This window comes from Cricetulus griseus, chromosome 2 (assembly GCF_003668045.3).
Source record: "Cricetulus griseus strain 17A/GY chromosome 2, alternate assembly CriGri-PICRH-1.0, whole genome shotgun sequence".
Taxonomy (NCBI): domain Eukaryota; kingdom Metazoa; phylum Chordata; class Mammalia; order Rodentia; family Cricetidae; genus Cricetulus; species Cricetulus griseus.
The window spans coordinates 82503425-82521211 of NC_048595.1; the positions used below are offsets into that span (position 1 = coordinate 82503425).

General features: G+C 49.4%; 1 protein-coding gene across 5 annotated transcripts in view; it reads left to right on the top strand.

The window, feature by feature from the left end:
• The window catches only part of Akna (AT-hook transcription factor), a 45784-nt gene that overhangs the window by 21420 nt on the left and 6577 nt on the right, over positions 1-17787 (top strand). For 4 of the 5 annotated variants that reach the window (XM_027400284.2, XM_035439849.1, XM_027400281.2 and 1 more), the window contains 12 exons: positions 2569-2725; positions 3363-3517; positions 5912-5971; positions 8406-8533; positions 8954-9155; positions 10500-10663; positions 10768-10965; positions 11702-11918; positions 12783-12889; positions 13623-13834; positions 14486-14648; positions 17480-17656. In XM_027400284.2, the coding sequence (XP_027256085.1) occupies positions 2569-2725; positions 3363-3517; positions 5912-5971; positions 8406-8533; positions 8954-9155; positions 10500-10663; positions 10768-10965; positions 11702-11918; positions 12783-12889; positions 13623-13834; positions 14486-14648; positions 17480-17656 (1940 nt within the window). The remainder of the gene's footprint in view (positions 1-2568; positions 2726-3362; positions 3518-5911; positions 5972-8405; positions 8534-8953; positions 9156-10499; positions 10664-10767; positions 10966-11701; positions 11919-12782; positions 12890-13622; positions 13835-14485; positions 14649-17479; positions 17657-17787) is intronic. The other variant, XM_027400285.2, reaches the window with a different exon arrangement.

Genomic DNA, 17787 nt, shown 5'->3' on the forward strand with positions numbered 1-17787 from the left:
TGCTACTGTGGGCAGCTCCCCCCCCCCACAGGCAGAGCTGAGCAGATGGCACAGAGGATTATGAAAATCCAGCTTTGTTCTCTGCCAGGGAGGTTCAGTCTGGAGGAGGGGGAGGCAGTGCCACCAAATTGTGCTTAGAACAGCCAGCCCCTAAAGAACAGCGTATGCAAAAGGACTTCCTGTCTGTGGAACCCCTAAGCAAGACCCATCTTCAGCTGCTTAGTCCTGGTCCTGGAGTGGCAGAGGGTAGTCAGGGTAGCCCTCTCTGCTCTTATATAGGTTCCAAGGCATCATAGGAGTGTGGCTTTTTCACTGGCCCATCTTCATGGTGGCCATGTACACCTAAGGATAGGGAGGATGTGGAAGATCGAGGGATAATGATGAAGGTTAAAGTAATGGTGAAGATTGTGATGGTGAAGACGATGGTGGTGGTGATGCTAATGCTGGTGATGATGGTGATGGTAGCGATGGTGCTGATGATAGTGATGATAATATGGTGATGATGGCAATGATAGTGATGGTGCTGATGATAGTGATGATAATATGGTGATGATGGCAATGATAGCGATGGTGCTGATGATAGTGATGATAATATGGTGATGATGACGATGATAACGATGGTGCTGATGATAGTGATGATAATATGGTGATGATGGTGATGATAGCGATGGTGCTGATGATAGTGATGATAATATGGTGATGATGGCGATGATAGCGATGGTGCTGATGATAGTGATGATAATATGGTGATGATGGTGATGATAGTGATGGTGCTGGTGATAGTGATGATAATATGGTGATGATGGCAATGATAGCGATGGTGCTGATGATAGTGATGATAACAATGGTGCTGATGATAGTGATAGTTACGATAATAGTGATGGTGAAGATGGTAATGGTGGAGATGGTGGCTGTATTAGTTACTTGTCTATTGCTGTGATAAGATACCATGATACAGAAGGAAGGATTTATGTGTGTTTATGTTTCATGAGGCACAAGAGTGGAGAAGTGGGGAAACATGGCAAGCAGTCATGGTGGCTAAACAGCAAGTTGAGCAGTCGCATCTTAACTACAAGCAGGGAGAGCAAACTGAGAATGGTGTGAGGCATTTGAAACCTCAAAGCTCACCCCAGTGACATATTTCCTCCAGCAAAGCCATACCTCCTGATCCTACCCAAAAGATGCCACCAACTGGGACCAGGTATTCAAATCCAGAGACTATGGGGGACATTTCTCTTCCAAACTACCATGGTGACAATACTGAATATGTAGGTGGCAACTACTACCATTTACTGAGTTCTAACTTTATGCGTGGAGGTGCCAGCTTGTCATCCACTCTAGAACTCAGAGGTATACCATAATGGAACCTGAATGTGTGCCTGGCTCTGGAGTACACATAGTGAGCCACAGATAGCCAGATTGAGTATTACCAGATGTGGATTGCACAACCTCTGTCAGGGCTGCCCAGCTTGGTTGCTATAGAGTGAAAGCTGCCATTGATGGTGTATAATGACAGATGTGGCTTTGGCCAGTGCACCCTTGTATACACCCCTCTATTTCACACCCCTGCTTGTAACCTGACTTCTCTCTTGCTGAGCTCCAATGTAATTCCTGATTGGCTGCCTCCCTACACACTTCCCACACCATCTACAATGTCAGAGCACAACTCCTCTGTGTATGACGTCTCCTTCTTTCATTCAAACAACCATTGGCTACTATTCACTATTTATTATCAGTGTTATTATTAAAATATTTCATCAAAATGTTAATGATTATTATATATGTATCAAACACATATAATTGATATTATTAGTAACAATTATTGTTACCAGTGTAAAGCCATAGGCTTTGGGGTCAAGTGGTATTGTGATGTAGTCCAGGTACTTAGCTGATGACCTTGTGGGACTTAACTTCTCAGAGTCTCGGGGTTCATAGGGGCTCACAGAGATTGAAGTGGCAGTCTCAGAGCCTGCCTGGGTCTGCTCGAAGTTCTCTGCATATATGTTGTGATTGTTTGGCTTGGGGTTTTGTGGGGCTCCTAACAGTGGGAACGGGGGTATCTCTGACTATTTTGCTGCTCTTAGGATCCTTTTTCTTCTACTGGGTTGCCTCGTCCAGCTTTATTGCATCTTGTTATACCATGTTCAGTTGAAATCCCTGGGAGGCCTGCTCTTTTCTGAAGGGAAACGGAGGAGCAATGGATCTGGAGGAGAGAAGAGGTGGAGGGAACTGGGAGGAGTGGAGTGAAGACAGGCTGCAGTTAGGATGTATTACATGAGAGAAGAATAAATAAAAAGGAAAAGAAAAAAAGAAGGAAAATCAAGAAAAATGGGAAAGTAGTCCCTGTCTGCCTCCGTTCCAGGACCTGTGTAAAGAGAATAGGAAGGTGTTTGTAAGTCCTCTGCCCAGCGGGGGCTCCACTGAAAAGTAGTGTTCATGACTCCCAGGGTGAGAATAGGGCTCCTGAATGGAGAATGGATTGTGCCCGGATGACAGATGCATTGTGGCCTCTTTCCAGTAGGCTTGGCCTCACCTGACTCCTCCACTCTCTGCCCCCTTCTTCCTCAGGTACACCTGTATTCAGACCCGCCTCAGCCCAGTCAGAGCATATGCTCTGGGTCAATGCCACAAGGAAGCAAGGTCTTGTCCTTCTCTATCCCACAACCCAGATCAGCAGAGTGGTGGCCTGGCCCTGAGCAGAATCCACAGGCCTCTGAGGCCACAGGTGAGTTGGGGAAGGAGACAGGCTTTTAGCTTCCTCCTGCTCATGACTCTGCCCCAAGACATTTGGTCCACCCTGGGGTGACACTGGCTTAGAGCCAGGGGAATGGAGTGCCAAGGTCCTCTATGGGCCAACTGACTTGACCAAGCTAAACAGCCAGGTAGACCCTTGGCTAAGCCACCGAACCTCTTGGCTCTGGGGTGTGAGCATTTTCACTGAGCCCATTGTGAGCCCTAACATGGACTTCAGTGGGTCTCCAAATAGAGCTGGTGAGGAACATACCTTTTATAACCCCATGATAGTCGGGAGACCTGGGGCTCAGAGAGGCAAAGGCATGCCAGGGTCACACAGCTTGAAAAGGGAAGGACCAGGATTTGAACCTGTTTCTCCCTGAGTTAGAGTTCACATACCAGGCCCCACCTTGTCTCAGCTTTCATCGAGGGTAGATCTGTGCTTCATTTTCTTTGGTAGTGGAGCAGCATAGAGGCCAGCCCTCTTCCTGAGCTAATGTGAAGATAGCCAGAAGGGGCCAGGCTATAGCTTTATGATATGGTGGTGGTCTGAGTGGACCTCAGGCCTTCAGCCTCAGTGGACTGGGGAACTGTCCTCAGCCCCAGGGTTCAGCGGCTGTGTATTCCAGGGTGGTCGTCCCCACGAGCAGACCTGAGTCCCTCCTCGTCCCCCAGCATGGTCACCCCACGGCGGCTTCCTCAAAGCCAAGGCATTGCCACAGACCAGCCCACCACAGGACAGACCCAGGCACTGTCCTCCCAGGCCAGCCGGCTCCTAGCCAAGGTGAGTGAACCCCAGTTTTGCCCCATGAGACACCTCATCCCATTTGGCCTCTGTGTGTGAGAGATGTTTCCACCAGCCACAGGTGTCTCTGTTCTACCTCCATGTGGTCTAACTCAGCCTTCCAGGAACTTGACCATGCCCCTTGCCTTCAGGCTCCACGTGATCCAGCCTCCTTGTCACCCAAGATAAGGTTGAACCTGAGCAGCAACGGTCCATTGTCACAGTTCCTCCAATTAGGCATGGAGGGGGCCGTAGTTGTCCATAGGGAGGCCCTCTTCTCTCTCTGACCTCCACCTGACCTTTCCCTCTTATGAAAAACTGCCCTTCTTTATTATTCATTATTACCGAAGTCAACCCTGCTACCTCTTAAGGTTTTCCAGCCAACACTGCAGCTCAGCGTTGTCTGTAGTCTTTGTCTAACTTCACACTTGGCCTTGTTCCAAAGGTGTCTAAAGAGGCTCATGAAGACACAACGCCTTAACCACATTCTGAGAACGGAAGTGGGGGCCCTGTGGCAGAGGGGAAGTCCACATAGAGAAAAATAAAGTAAGCTAGCTCATAGCCAGTAAACAATATGTTCCTTGGGGCCTTGAGCCCCCGCTAGAATTCCATCTGGGTTTGGAGCTCTCCATTACAAAAATATAAACACAATCATTACATTACCTTGTCCAGAAAACCAGTTCCTTTTACCACTACCACCATTCTTTTCTTTCTGTTTGGGCGCGGGAGGGGGGTGTTGGGGTGGGGTAACAGCTTTACTGAGGTCTAGTGCACCTATCACATACTTTTCTCATTTCAAATGTGAGCAGTCACATGTTTTCCGGTGCTATGGTCCTGCAGCCATCAAGGTCCATGTTAGCATATTTCGATCACCAGAAAGACACAGTCCAGGAAGCAGTCCCTCACTGTCCCATCCTTCAAACCCAACAACTCTTCACTGGTCGGATGTGCCATGATTCAGTCCCAACCTTTCTTTGTGTCTGACATCTCGAAGTTCCCCTGGTGTTTTCCAGTCCCTTTGTGGTAGAGCAGTATGTCATTCCATCACCACCACTCCTGGTCCTGCCACTGGATGCCATCTCTCTTTGGCAGACAGGTCACACTGAGCAGGTGAGGCTCATCCAGAGCCATGCTGTCCCACCTGGGAGCCACTGTCCCTTATTGGGCTGTTTCATTCTTGACATGGAGCAGGTTTGAGAGAGGATTACTGGGGGTACAAAACACGGGAGCTTAAAGTGGAACTCAACTATCTCACAGACTGGTTGCTCATGCCTGTAACCCCAACACTGGAGACGCTGGGACAGGAAGACTGCTATGAGTTCAAGGCTAGTTTAGGGTATTGAGTGAGACCCATTCTCTTTTTAAATTACTTTTTATTTAAATTAAAAGCCATCTTAATTTACATACTAATCCCAGTTCCTTCTCCCTCCTGCCCTCCCATTCCTGCCACCATCTCCCCATCCCACTCCATCCATTCCCCAGGGAGGGTGAGGCCTTCCATGGGGGACCACCCAAGTCTGTCACATCATTTGGGGCAGTACCTCACACCCCCCCACCCCCCCACCCCCGTGTATCTAAGCTGAGAGAGTATCCCTCCATAGAGAATGGGCTCCAAATGCCCATTCATGCACTAGGGATAAATACTGGTTTCACTTCCAGCAGCCCCATAGACTGCCCAATCCCCTCAACTGACACCCATGTTCAGAGGACCTGGTTCGGTCCTATGCAGGTTCCCCAGCTGTCAGTCTGGAGTCCGTGAGCTCCACTTGGTGAGACCCTGTCTTTTAAAAACAACATCTCTCACTGGACTCATTGGTAATTTTTTTATTGATGATACATCAAAATGGTATTAGTGATCAAATAAAATATATTAAGGGCCAGCAAGAAAGGGCACTTACTACCAAGCCCAGTGACCAGAGTTTGAGCCCCAGGACATGAATACACACACACACACACACACACACACACACACACACACACTCTCTGTAGAAGGAAAGACCCAACTCCTAAATGTTGCTTCCTGACCTCCACATGTACAACATGGTATGTATACACACACAAGCATGTGTATCTGCCCATCTATGCACGTGCACGTTCACACATAGTAAGTGTAATTTAAAATAAAAATATATTACTAAAATTAATTTCACTTATTTCTTTTAAATTTTAATTTACATAAAACTTTTGATTATATAATATATGTAGCTCATATTACATTTCTATTTTATATAGTATGTAACATGCTATAAGTCAGTTACATAAATTTCTTTACTTCAGTTTATCTTAGTTCCTCAACAAATATGCATTGCGATTTTTATTTTAAATATTTCTTTCTTTTGCTGCAGTGCTAGGGCTAGAACTCAGATCCTTGTTTCTTTCTCTCCTATTGTCAAGGTGGAATCCTTCAAGGAACTGGTACTTGCTGGACATCTCCCACCCCAGGACCAAATCAAGGTACCACTACCCAGTGTGGAGTCACACCAGCAAGGACCAGATAGCCTGTCCAGAGTTGTCTCTGAGCCCCTTTTGCTGAAGGCAGGTGGCTGTGCCCCAGACTAGTCTCTCTCATGGGAGCTGAGAGCTCCCACTTAGTGCTCCAGGCAGCTGCTTACTGTGTCATGGTAGCAAGCCCCTGATGAGCCATGATGGCTTCCCAGACAGGCCGGATATGCCATCACGGTTTCATCTCTTCATTAGAAACACCCACAGGGGACCTGCAATCATTACCCCTGCTTAACTACAATGATTCAGAAGCCCAGAGAGAAGTGACAGCGAATCCACACATAAGTGGGCAGCAGAGCCCTGAGCCAGGGCTGTTGCCTCCCAGTCATGACTCCTGCCCTGTTGTACCCCCAGGGTCCAGAAAAAGGGCGTTAGCTTTCTAACCTACTTTTCCATTATTTTCCAAAACTTGGAACCAAGGGTAAATAGGAGAGGGGATCATTTCTCCATGAAACTGCTGAGCCAGGATAGACTTGTCTCCTTTGGATGTGGGTTTGAGGTAGTTATGGCCAGACATGTCTAATCCCAGCATTCAGGAGAGGAAGGCAAGAAGGCCAGAAGTTAATCTTCAGCTCTATAAGGATAATAGGCCAGCCTGGGCTACATGAGACCCTGTCTCAAAAGGTCCCTTTAAATGTTAGCAGACCCAGAAATTGTGTTGATGGAATACAGTTTAATGATTTCATGCACGTATATAACAAACTCTAGTTCCATCTCCTCAACTATTGGTCACTTCTTTATGTCAGCAACCTTTTGAATCCCTCTTTTGTAATTCTTTCTGTTGTTGTTTTTATAGTGCTGGGGTCTGAACATGGGTTCCATGCATGTATGCTAGGCGAAGATTCCATCACTGAGCTGTGTCCTCAGCCTTCACCTTATTTTTCTTCTTTAAAATTTGTATTTATTACCAGTGTGTGAACAGGGGAGAGAAAAGAACATGCATGTGTGCACACAGGCTGTGTGTGTGTGTGTGCATGTGTGTGTGCATGTGTGCATGTGTGTGTGTGTGTGTGTGTGTGTGTGTGAGAGAGAGAGAGAGAGAGAGAGAGAGAGAGAGAGAGAGAGAGAGTAGAGACAAGAGGATTTTTCTGTGGAGTCAGTTCTCTCTTTCTACCTTGGCACGGGTTCCAAGAATTGAATCTGGGTCACCAGGCTTGGATGATAAGTGTTTTCACCATTGAGCCATCTCACTGGCCCCAATTCTTCTATTTTGAGACAGGATCTCACTGAATCACCAGTGCTGGCTTTAAGCTGGTCATCCACCTGTCTCAACCTCCCAAGAAGATTACAGATGTGTGTGTGCCACCACACTCGGCTCTCTTCTAGCCCTGGTGTATGTAATAATGTTATAACACACAATACCAGAGTTTATTTCTCCCACTTAACTGCTGTGGTGTGTGATGCCCAGCCTTCACCTGCTCCTCCTGACCTTTCCCAGTCTCTAGTGGCCATTGCCCCCTCTTCTACACCAGTGTTTTAGCTTCCACATGTGAGTTAGACATGTGACTTTTGTCCTTGTCTGTTTTCACTTAGCATAAGTCCTGTGGAGCCATCTTTCCTGTCACAAATGACAAATTAAAAATGTCATTTTCTTCCTCTCCATCCTCATTCTTCCATTTATAGGGAACCTGGGGGCTTCTGGGATATCAGACATGGCTGAAAACTATATTCTGGGTTCCCCTTGGTCTCAGTCTGTTCCTAGGTTCATATAGGAAGGGACAAATAGGCCAGAGGCCAACAGCCATCTATTGATTGACTATATTTGTGTTTACTACTATGGGGGCCTAGCAGAGTTGTTGGGACTAGGAGCTCTGGGCCTGGGCTCAAGATTTGCCTGTACAACTTGTTCACTTACTGTGTGAGTTTCAACAACCTAAATAGCTTCTTGTGCTTCACTGGCTAATTATCTCTTGTTGAGAGTCTGTTGGAGTGGAAATGAATGAATGTAGAATGCTTTACCTAAGAGCCACCGTGACAGTCACCTTTATGTACAGTGTGGGATGATAGGGCCATCTGTCCTCACTATCTGTAAGAACTGGGCAAGAGAGTAACTTACATTTTCTGAATGGTGCAGTTTTCGTATCAGGAATGAAGGTTTGGGCCCTCTAAGAGTATTAGAACCGTATGTTGACACGGTGGTAGTCTATTTGATGCTGTATCTCACCAGGTACCATGGGTCCTGCAATTTTCCCAAGAAGAGCCAGTGGCCTCTGGGCTGATTCCTAGACTTCAAGTGTTTTATGTACAGAAGTCTCAAGAGGTGCCCAGCCACAGCCTGTTTCTCAAGCCCCATGAGAGTCCCATAGACCCCAGGAGCAACCCATCCATTGTGTGAGCATGGAGCCCTAAGGGCAGACACCCAAATCTCCTGGCCCTTGTGTTTCAGAGCTTGGAGCAGCTGAGGGTGACCCACGGTGCCCTTGAGGCAGAATACCTTGAGGCTTGCAGACAGCAGCATCTGAACCCGAAGTCTGATGCCTCCACGGGAAGTCCCAGGACCCTCAATCTCTGCAGGTAGGTTCTGGAGAGACAGACCATGGAGGACAGGTGGGACAGGCCCCTGACTCCCTCTGTGTCCAGGAAGGATTCATTTTACACTCATCACTGAGTCACAAGAGCAGAGGGAGCCCCTGTCCTAGTGAGCAACATGGCTAGAGATGAAAATCCAGGCCCTTAAGATGATCAGAACCGCAAGGCCCCTCACTAGATAGTGGGGAAACTAAGGCCAGGGGAAAGTGGGATCTACTTAGAGTCACACAGCATGGGGATAGCAGAGGGTACTGAGCTGAGACCTTCTGGCTCCCAGTGGAGTTTTATCATCTTGCTATTGAAGTTCTTGGTGCCATCTATTAATGGCCTAATGGGACCCTGAGAGGACATTTCTAGGATCTCTGATTTGATACCTATCTCCATGCTGGTATTTCCTCCTTCCAGAGAGCTAGAGGCAGAGATATACCACCTGGGGCAGCACCTGGAAGAGCTGCAGGACCATATGGACCAGACCCAAAGAGAGGCAGAATTGTGCAGTCCAGACCTGCAGGACAATACCCGAGCCATGCCCTTCCTGTCCCGATCAGCTCATCTGCCTACACCTTCAGGATCATTCTCCTCACCAGCAGTCCACACCAACCATGAGGTGCTGCTTTGCCCCATCACATTGGGCCAGTCCCCATTTCTTTCTTTTATTCATTTCATGTTAATGTCTTTACTTACATATTTAGGAAGTATGTGCCATGTTCTAGACCCCATGACACATAGTGGGGAATTCAGTGGGGACAGAAGGTGGAGAAGGCGACCTCTGCCCTTATGGAGTTTCCTGAACACATCAATTAGTTGTAGTGTTATTTATCATTTTGATAGTATTCTGAAAGAGAGGTCCAGGTTCTGTGGAAGTAAAGGGAGGACACTATAGCTGACTAGGAGGAGGGCACAGAAACTCTCCGAAGAAGATACATTTTAAGTGAAATTTGAGAGTAAGCAAATAAGTGCAGGAGACAAGGCATTCAGTAGGGCACTGTGGCCTGAGTGTGGAAAAGTGAGTGGGCTATAGTCTGCCATGGGCCTGGAGGCACCAGCATGGACCTTGTAATGATGAGCCTGTGGCTCATGTCTCAATCTGGAACTAGACTCTCCTTAGGTTTTCAGCAGAGGTTAGCAGAATGATAATTTTGGGTGTGACAGGGCAGCAGGAGAGATGAATATATGAATTTGGACAAGGTTCAGAAGGCTCATTTGGATTTGGATGGCAGCAGGAGAGAAGGCAGCCAGGTTGACTTCTAGGCCCCTAGTCTGGAGTGAGCAACAGGATGTGGATGCTTACAAGGCTAAGACACCAGACACAGATTGCATGGAACATGCTCTCAACGGGGCCCTCTCCACACCGTGGTCTGCTAAGGGACAACCACTCTCTCCCTTGAGCCAGTGAGCTGTGGCCACACAGAGGGCATTGGCAGCAACTGTGTGTCTCTAAGCTCCTGCTCCTGGCCTGTGGAGATTTGGGTGCAGGTAATGAGCAGGATGGGGTTGGCGCAGTAGGTGAGTAGGTGAGAACGCTGACCCTGAGGGTCGGGGACTCCCCCATCGACAGAACAACTCAGACAGATGGCTTTCCTGTGCTGACAGGAAGCCTGGGTGGCCAGGCTATAGGGGAAGAATTGAGGGCAGGTGCCTCTGGCAGGCAGGCTGCCCTGGTTTCTGTGTGGATTTAACATATCACACCAGCCTTAGCATCTGTGTGAGGTGTGAGTTGGGGCACTGAGGAGAAACCGTGTCTGCAGTATGCCTGGCAGGCTCCAGGAGCTCAGATAGCAGCAACAAGCTGTGAAGACCTTCTGGTCTTAAGGGCCTCACACACATGCATGAATGGTGGGAGATAGGCCAACAAGTTCACTACTAACTACTCTTCAGTATGTGACACTAGATGGCAAAGGTAGGTGTTCAGAATAACGATTGATTTCTACCCCCCACTTCTTTGTACCAGCCTGCCGCCACTGCCACCTCCCCTAGGACCTCTTTCATATGCCCCATGAACAAGAAGGTGAGCCTGGGCAGCATCAAGGTAGAGGCAGGCCTGAGAGAGCTCCCAGGCCCCCTCAGGGACAAGGAGCTTCAGGTGGAGCAGGACTTCCATGGCCTTCTGGAGCAGTGAGTATCATAGGATGGAGACACTGTCCACTGCTGGGCTGGCCACACTGGGTTTTGTTTGTCCCCATGGGCAGAAGTGACACTCTCTGGGCATCCTCTTGCAGATACCTCAGTGTGAAGTCTCTCCCTGAAGCCTTGAGTGTAGAAGATGAGGAGGACCTGGAGGAGAAAGAGGAGCAGGATCACCATGGTACCTTGGAATTTGATGGTCCAGCCACAGCTCCAGAAAAAGCAGAAGCCACAAGGGTACCACCAAGACAGCACCCAGCCCAGATTGGGGAAGGCTATAGGGCTGCCATCCAGTAAGTCACTGGGCCTCTGTCAGAAACTCCAATAACCTACACAGAGGTGGCCATTGGCAGCACAAGCAAAAGGGTTAGGACTGTAGCTCAGTGGTAGAGAGAGAGCACTTGCCTAACATGCCCTGAATTCAAGTGCTGTTTCAGGAAAACCAAAACAACAATAACAAAATGTATCCAGCCTGTGATATTGTTGTCATCATGTTTCTTACATTATTTCTAAAGTTAGTTTCTTTTTGTAACAAAAAATCTTGGTCTTCCATCTGTAATAATATTGTCTTTGTGAGTCCATGGAAGTCTGTGGGAGTAGCTAACATAGGAAGGGACATGTGAGCCCTCAGGCACTGGGAAACTCTGCTGTTAACTGTTTCTGCTAGCATGTGCTTGGGTGGGTTTTGTTGGTTTCCTGCCTTACAATTAAGAGTATGAGTTTCCTGAGGAGTGCATGGGGTGGGGAGGAAGGCAGGGGGTCTGGAGAAGGAGAGGGAGGGGGAACTGGGGTTGGTATATAAAATGCAAAATAAACTTTTTTAAATAAATAAAAAAGAGTATAAGGTTCAGAGAGGGAAAAGTATGGCCCAAGGTCACACAGTTGAGTGACAGAGCCAGGATGCAGCATCCCAAGAGATGTGTGTCTGATGCCCGAGCTTGCCCCTGGACTAATGGCACTGAGGCCCAGGACTTGGTCACCTGGCTCACATGGTAGTTCATAAATGCTCTTTATCTCCTTTCCTGCTAGGGAAGATGAGGAACAGGTGGTATCCATGAAACTGCCAAGCTTCCGGACATCCATGGCCACAGATAGGTACGCACCAGGCCTGGATACAGCTGAAGTGGCTCAACGGGGCACCAAACCCATAGCATCACATCAGAGCAGTATAATCAGCCTGGAGGAGAATGGGCCCACAGAGCTCCTTCGTAAAGCTCTGCTTCGGACTGGCACGTCCCACATTGAGGTGAGTGTGCCTGTGGGATGGGCCCAGAAGATACCCCGGTGTGTGAGCTCTTTTCCTGGCCTTTGCACACACTGGCCCTCTTCATGTGTCACTCTTCATGCATGGCACTGCTCCTGCTCCTCAGTCAGCATTTGGGCCCAATGCCACCTCCTGCCATGTACTCTACTAGCAGTCTCCTTCCAGAGCCATATGCCCATCTGCCACAATGTGTCAGAGCTGGGACCTGGCTCCTAACTGTGCCATTTGCACCAGCAAGTGGTAATTCTCAAACTGTTTCAGGGGTGACAGGCCACAGATGAAATGCTGCTGAGGCTGTGTGTGTGTGTGTGTGTGTGTGTGTGTGTGTGTGCGTGTGTTACAAATAACACACATACTACATACATGCATACCTGTACAAATACTCATGTGCATGTACATATGCACACTTCTGAAGTTCTGATGAGCTCACGCTCATCACTAGACCCTGAGAGCGCTGAGGTGGTGGGGCACTGATATCCTTCGCATGTTCCCTGTATCCTGCTTTAAACTCATGTCCTGGTGTGTGCATGATATATGTTGTCCTGGGTATCTCTGCAGCACATGGAACTGCCTGCACCAAAAGATGCTGGGTTAAGGCTTTTTTCTCCTCCTTCTACACCTTGCAAACCCTAGCATCTTCCCCAAGAGCCCAAATGGAGCCCAGTCCTCAGGGCAGCAAGTCCTGCTCAGTGTCTTCTTGAGACAAGGAGTCTTATACTAGTCTGGCTATGGTATCAGACAGCTTTGGGATCTTGGAGCCCTTGGAATGTGAGACCAGGAACTGGGAGGGGTTTCCCAATGCATGAGAATATTTTCCTTAGACTTAATGGATATGGCCTGTTCTAGGAGCCCTGGATGGTGTCACCAGAGACAGACAGTGGCTTCGTGGACTCAGAAACCAGCATTGTATCACCCTTCACCCAGACCCCAGAGCACCAGCTCTCCCATGTCAGGTATTCTAGTCTACCATTTTCACAGGCCTGGGACATCTTGAGAATCCAAGAGTCTGTGGTAGCCCAGAAACAGATGTCAATAGTCTCAGTGTCTGCACATCCTCACTTCAACCCAAATGACGGTTCCTGTTCCTGTCATACCAACAGAGGGCAAGAGAGGCTCCAAGAACAAGAGTGTCTTACTGAAGATCACTCAGTCCATTAGCAACTATTGGGAGATATTTTTTTTTCACTAAGCAAATGCAGGAGTAAACAGAGCGAGTGGATGGGAACTGCAGGGAGGGTAGTGAGATGACAGATGCCACGCACAGAAGAGGGTCTGGGTGGCGGGTGCAGAGAGACTGGAATGAACTCAAGGGAAAGAGCAGAGTGGAGGAGATCTGTAGGAAACAGGAGTGGGGTCGTCACCGTGGAGACTGGTGATCCCCAGGGCAGGCACTGGTCACCTGGAGGCCCACTTGGCCACTCAGGTGTGCACGTGAAGAAGGGACTAGAATTGACAAGATGAACAGAGCTTTGTTCCTTCCCTATACAGCTGACAGGTGCACTGTGATCAAATGTAAGTAAGAACAAGGATGCCCCTCATGATGTTGTTCTCAGTCCTTAGATGCACTGAGATGCTGGAGATAGACAGCCCTAGCTGAGAGCTCACACTTTAGCACAGTGCCTTGGGTACTGTGGCCTGAGGCGCTTCTGTCTAACCTGAGTATATCCCCCCTCCCCTGACCTCCAGCGCTCCAGGGACATCAGCTCAGCACCTCGCTGCCTCTGTGCCTGGTGATGGAGCCTCCCATCCCAAGGCCAGGGGTTCTGTGGTTCCCAGAAGATCCACTGAGGCTGCCACACCCAGAAGCCGAACCCAGCAGCATCACTCCTGCCTGAGCAGCTCTCTCCGGCAAGGGGCACACAGGTCCCAGCTGGAACAGGCACCAGTGGTTAAGATGGGTGAGTGGGGAACTTAGGGAGGCTGAAGTCTGGGGGTAACTAAACTATATGGATCAAAGCATCAAACACAGTCTTGTATTATACTTCAGGCTGGGAAATACTATGAAGGTTCACCACAGGAAAATTAAAGATTACAAATGAGAACGGGAGAGATAGCTCAGTTGGTAAAGTACTTGCCTTGCAGGCATGAAGATCTGAGTTTTATCCCCAAGAACCAAAGTAAAAATGAGAGTGAGTGCCGTTTGTAATTCCAATGTTAGGGAGGCAAAGATAGGTAGATTACAGTGACTCTCTGACCAGCTAGTCTAGCCAAATTGGCAGCCCCAGAGCAGTGAGATCCTGCCTCAGAAACCAAACAAAACAACAACAAACAGGGACTGGGGAGATGGCTAGATTGTTAAAAGCACTACTGCTCTTGCAGAAGACCTGGGTTCTATTCCTAGCATCTCTACCAGGCTCTCACAACTGCCTATACTTCCAGCCCCAGGGGGCTCTGATTCCTCTGGCCTCCAAGGACACCAGCATTCACTAGCACACAACACAACACATACACACACACACACACACAAACTCCCACCTATTCCTCACCCTTCAGCTGAAGCTCCCAGGCTCATCTCTGTCGCTCATGTTAGCCTCTCTCTGCCTCTCTAGGATCTCCCATGTCTGAGTTCAAGAGACAGAAGCAGATTTCCAAACAGCTCCTTCCTAGTAGAGCAACCAGCCCAGCCTCCACCCCAACCCCTGCAGCTGCCTCCGTGCCCCATGGCTCAGCAGAGAGCATGGCCAACCTCCTCCTCATCAGGACAGAGCGCGAGTAAGTGGACACAGTCTGGGCAATCCCACCTCACAGTAGGATGGAAAGTAGAGGAGGCTGAAGGCCGTGGCAGTGCCCCTACCCGGCTTACACATTCAAGATGTCTATGCTGGGGCCAGGTATGCCAGGGTCTTGCCCTCCTAGCTTGAAGCTGTTTTATGGGACCTCAATGGTATTGACTTCAAGGACTCTTGTCCAGCCAATGGGAAATGATCGACAGGTGCACCTTTCTGACTCTGAGATCATCCCCCCCCCTCCCACGAGCCCCGCTGTGCAGGATCCAGATTCCAGATTAGTATAAAGTGAGGCATGGGGGCCACACCCTGTAATTCTGATAGGTGGAGTCAAGAGGATTATGGGTGCAATACAAGCCTGGGCTGGATGATGAGAATCTGTCACCTCTTAGCAGTTTTCTGCTGAGATCCTTCCCTGAACAAATAGAAGACCCTCTGTTACTTTTTGGAACACACTGGGAACTTTGCAAGATGTCCTGACCAGTACAGTCATATTTGTTGCCCTGTGCACAGTCCTGCCCAAGAGCTGGTGTTCTGTGTCATGGTCTGAACTGAATTTCTCTGTCCCTTCAGTCTATCTGGACCTCAGCGAAGTCGTGTGTGTGTGTGTGTGTGTGTGTGTGTGTGTGTGTGTGTGTGTGTGTGTAGACACAGAGAGAGGCACATTCACTCATGTGTGCCAGGTCTTGGAGATACAATAAGGGACTGGACACTCCTCAACTCTGGAAAGCTCACCATTTTATAGGCCAAGAAACATGCAGGTGCTCCCCAAGTGTCGTCAGTCCTTCGCTAGTAGAGTCTACGGGACTGTGGGGGAGCAGAGGTTGAGCCTTTACCCTGGAGGAAGCTGAGAGCTAAAGGAAGCTCCAGAGAAGAGCATCTTTGGTAGAGGAAACAGTGCATGCAAAGGCCAGTGGGCAAGGGTGCATGTCTCCTCTCAAGTACCAGATGACCATGAGTAGAAGGAGATGCTCTGTGTGTCAAGAGCAATAAATACAGAGACAGTTACGGTAGGCCTGGTGGCCTAGACCTGGAGGACCTTCAATACTACAGGCGGCAGTTTACACAGTGACTAGCTTGCGGAATGCACAGCAAATGCTGGGTAGCTATGTGAAAGTTGGTTCTAGGGACAATGAGAAGCTTTAAGTGGCATAGTGGCCTGTCACTGTTGTGCTTTAGAAGCTCCCTGGCTGCTACCGGGGTCAGCACAGAGGCCAAGAAGGATGCTTCGACAGGGGAAAGGTGACTCTGGACTCAAGAGAGGAGGGGCATTTTTAAGAAGAGCTGTTGGTGGCATGCTACTGTGCTGCCATGCAGTGGGGATTGGTGGGCTCTAAGGCTTGGAGGTGTGTGGGGAAGGAGGACCTGAACGACTAAGCTGGCTGCTTGGCTGGTTGCTGGCTCTTGGGCAGGGTCAGGAGTGAATCTGCAGAAAGTTGAACTATGGTCCCCGGTGAACCCCAGGCAACTGAAGTGTTAAGTCAGGAAGCCCAAGAGTCTGACAGACCCAGCCAGTGGACAGGTGACACCCAAGACTGTGTTCCAGGTCCCAGGTCTGGAAGCCAAGCTTTGTGTCCCAGATTAAACCAGTTGCTGGGAGCTCTCTCTCCTTCAGCCACCATGGCCTCTAGCTTTTGCCTTGGAAACCCCAGCAAGCATCTCCCTGGAGATCACCTAGGAGACTCATGCTTGGTGCACACACAGCTTGGTTGGACATGGCCAGAGGGAGGTCCCTAAGCCTTCCTGTGCAGTCACCACAGAGATCATGTCTGCAGGTGGCAACAGGAGACGCTCACCCAAGAGTCCAGGGATCCTGAGGGGAAGCCCCAGTCTGGGTATCACACACAGAGTGGCTGCAGAGCCCACCTCAGCCTGGATGATGACCACACCAAGCCTAACCTCTAGTGGTACTCCGTGCGTGGGGTCTGTGTCGGGGTGTTGGTTGATTTGTCCCCAGCAATGCTGGCAAGGCCACAGGACCCTGAGAGCTCAGTGACCCAGGGGCCTAGCAGGCCAGAACAGGCAACATTATTCTCTTGAGTAATGCTGTGTCTTTGGACAGGAGGTGGGCCCATGTCTAGAGGTCTCACAGGGGACCCAGAAGGCAGCCTTGCAGACATCTTCCAGCCTGCTCACTCCACAGCACCAAAAGCATGAGGAATCCCCTTGGCTCATTCTGGGACCCTTTGCCCTCTCCCTCCTGAAGCCTGAGTCCAGGAAATGTTCCCAAGCATCTGAAGCCTTTGGGATTATAAGATGGGATGCTTATCCTTCCTGCCTGTGTGTCAGAGCTGGGGAGGCAAATGCACAGAATGTATTCCACTGGAAGTAGCCATGGACAGTAGGAATATCTACAGATAAAGGAGCAGAGAGCCCTGCTTAGACAGTTACAGCTTCTGAAAGGAAGGTGGTAGGGAAGGCAGGACAGGATGCAAACTCTGCAGATGTTTATTTGTGTGCTAGCATCTTGCTATGAAACACAGGCTAGCCTTGAACTCATGGTAATCCTCCTGCCTTGGCTTCCTGAGTGCTGGGATTGCAGGGGTGTGCCATCAAGTCAGCATCAGTGTTTTCTATTCTGTACCTAGTCTCTGTCTTGAGGGGCTGAGCCTGCATGTTAGGAGGGTCATCCTCATAGGTGGGTACCCAGATTCACCTGTGGGCCAATCTGGGCAAGGGACTTTCCAGAACCATTAGGCTGTACAGTCTGACCTTGTGTCTGCAAAGACAAAAGCCACCCCACCCAGGCAGCACTGGGGGCCTGATAACTCTGTTACGTGTTCACATGTTCTTGTTTCTGTCTCCCCACCATTCCAGCCAGGCCATCAAGGATCTACAGGCAGAAGTGTCACAGCTCCGCCTACGGCTGGAGGACAGCCTACATCGACCACACCCAAGCAGCCCAACTCATGTAGCTTCTGCTTTCAACCACTCCACGAGGACCGAGGACAAGCTGTTGGATTCCTCACCCTCCTGGAGCTCCCACTATGGCAGGTAGAAGACCGCTCCCAACTCCTACCTCTGTTCCCTATAGAGTTAGCCAGCCTCTGGCCCTCTCTGGGCACATGGACACAGACACTACACTCTCCCCTCTCCCCACAACATGGCCACTGGTCCATTCTTAT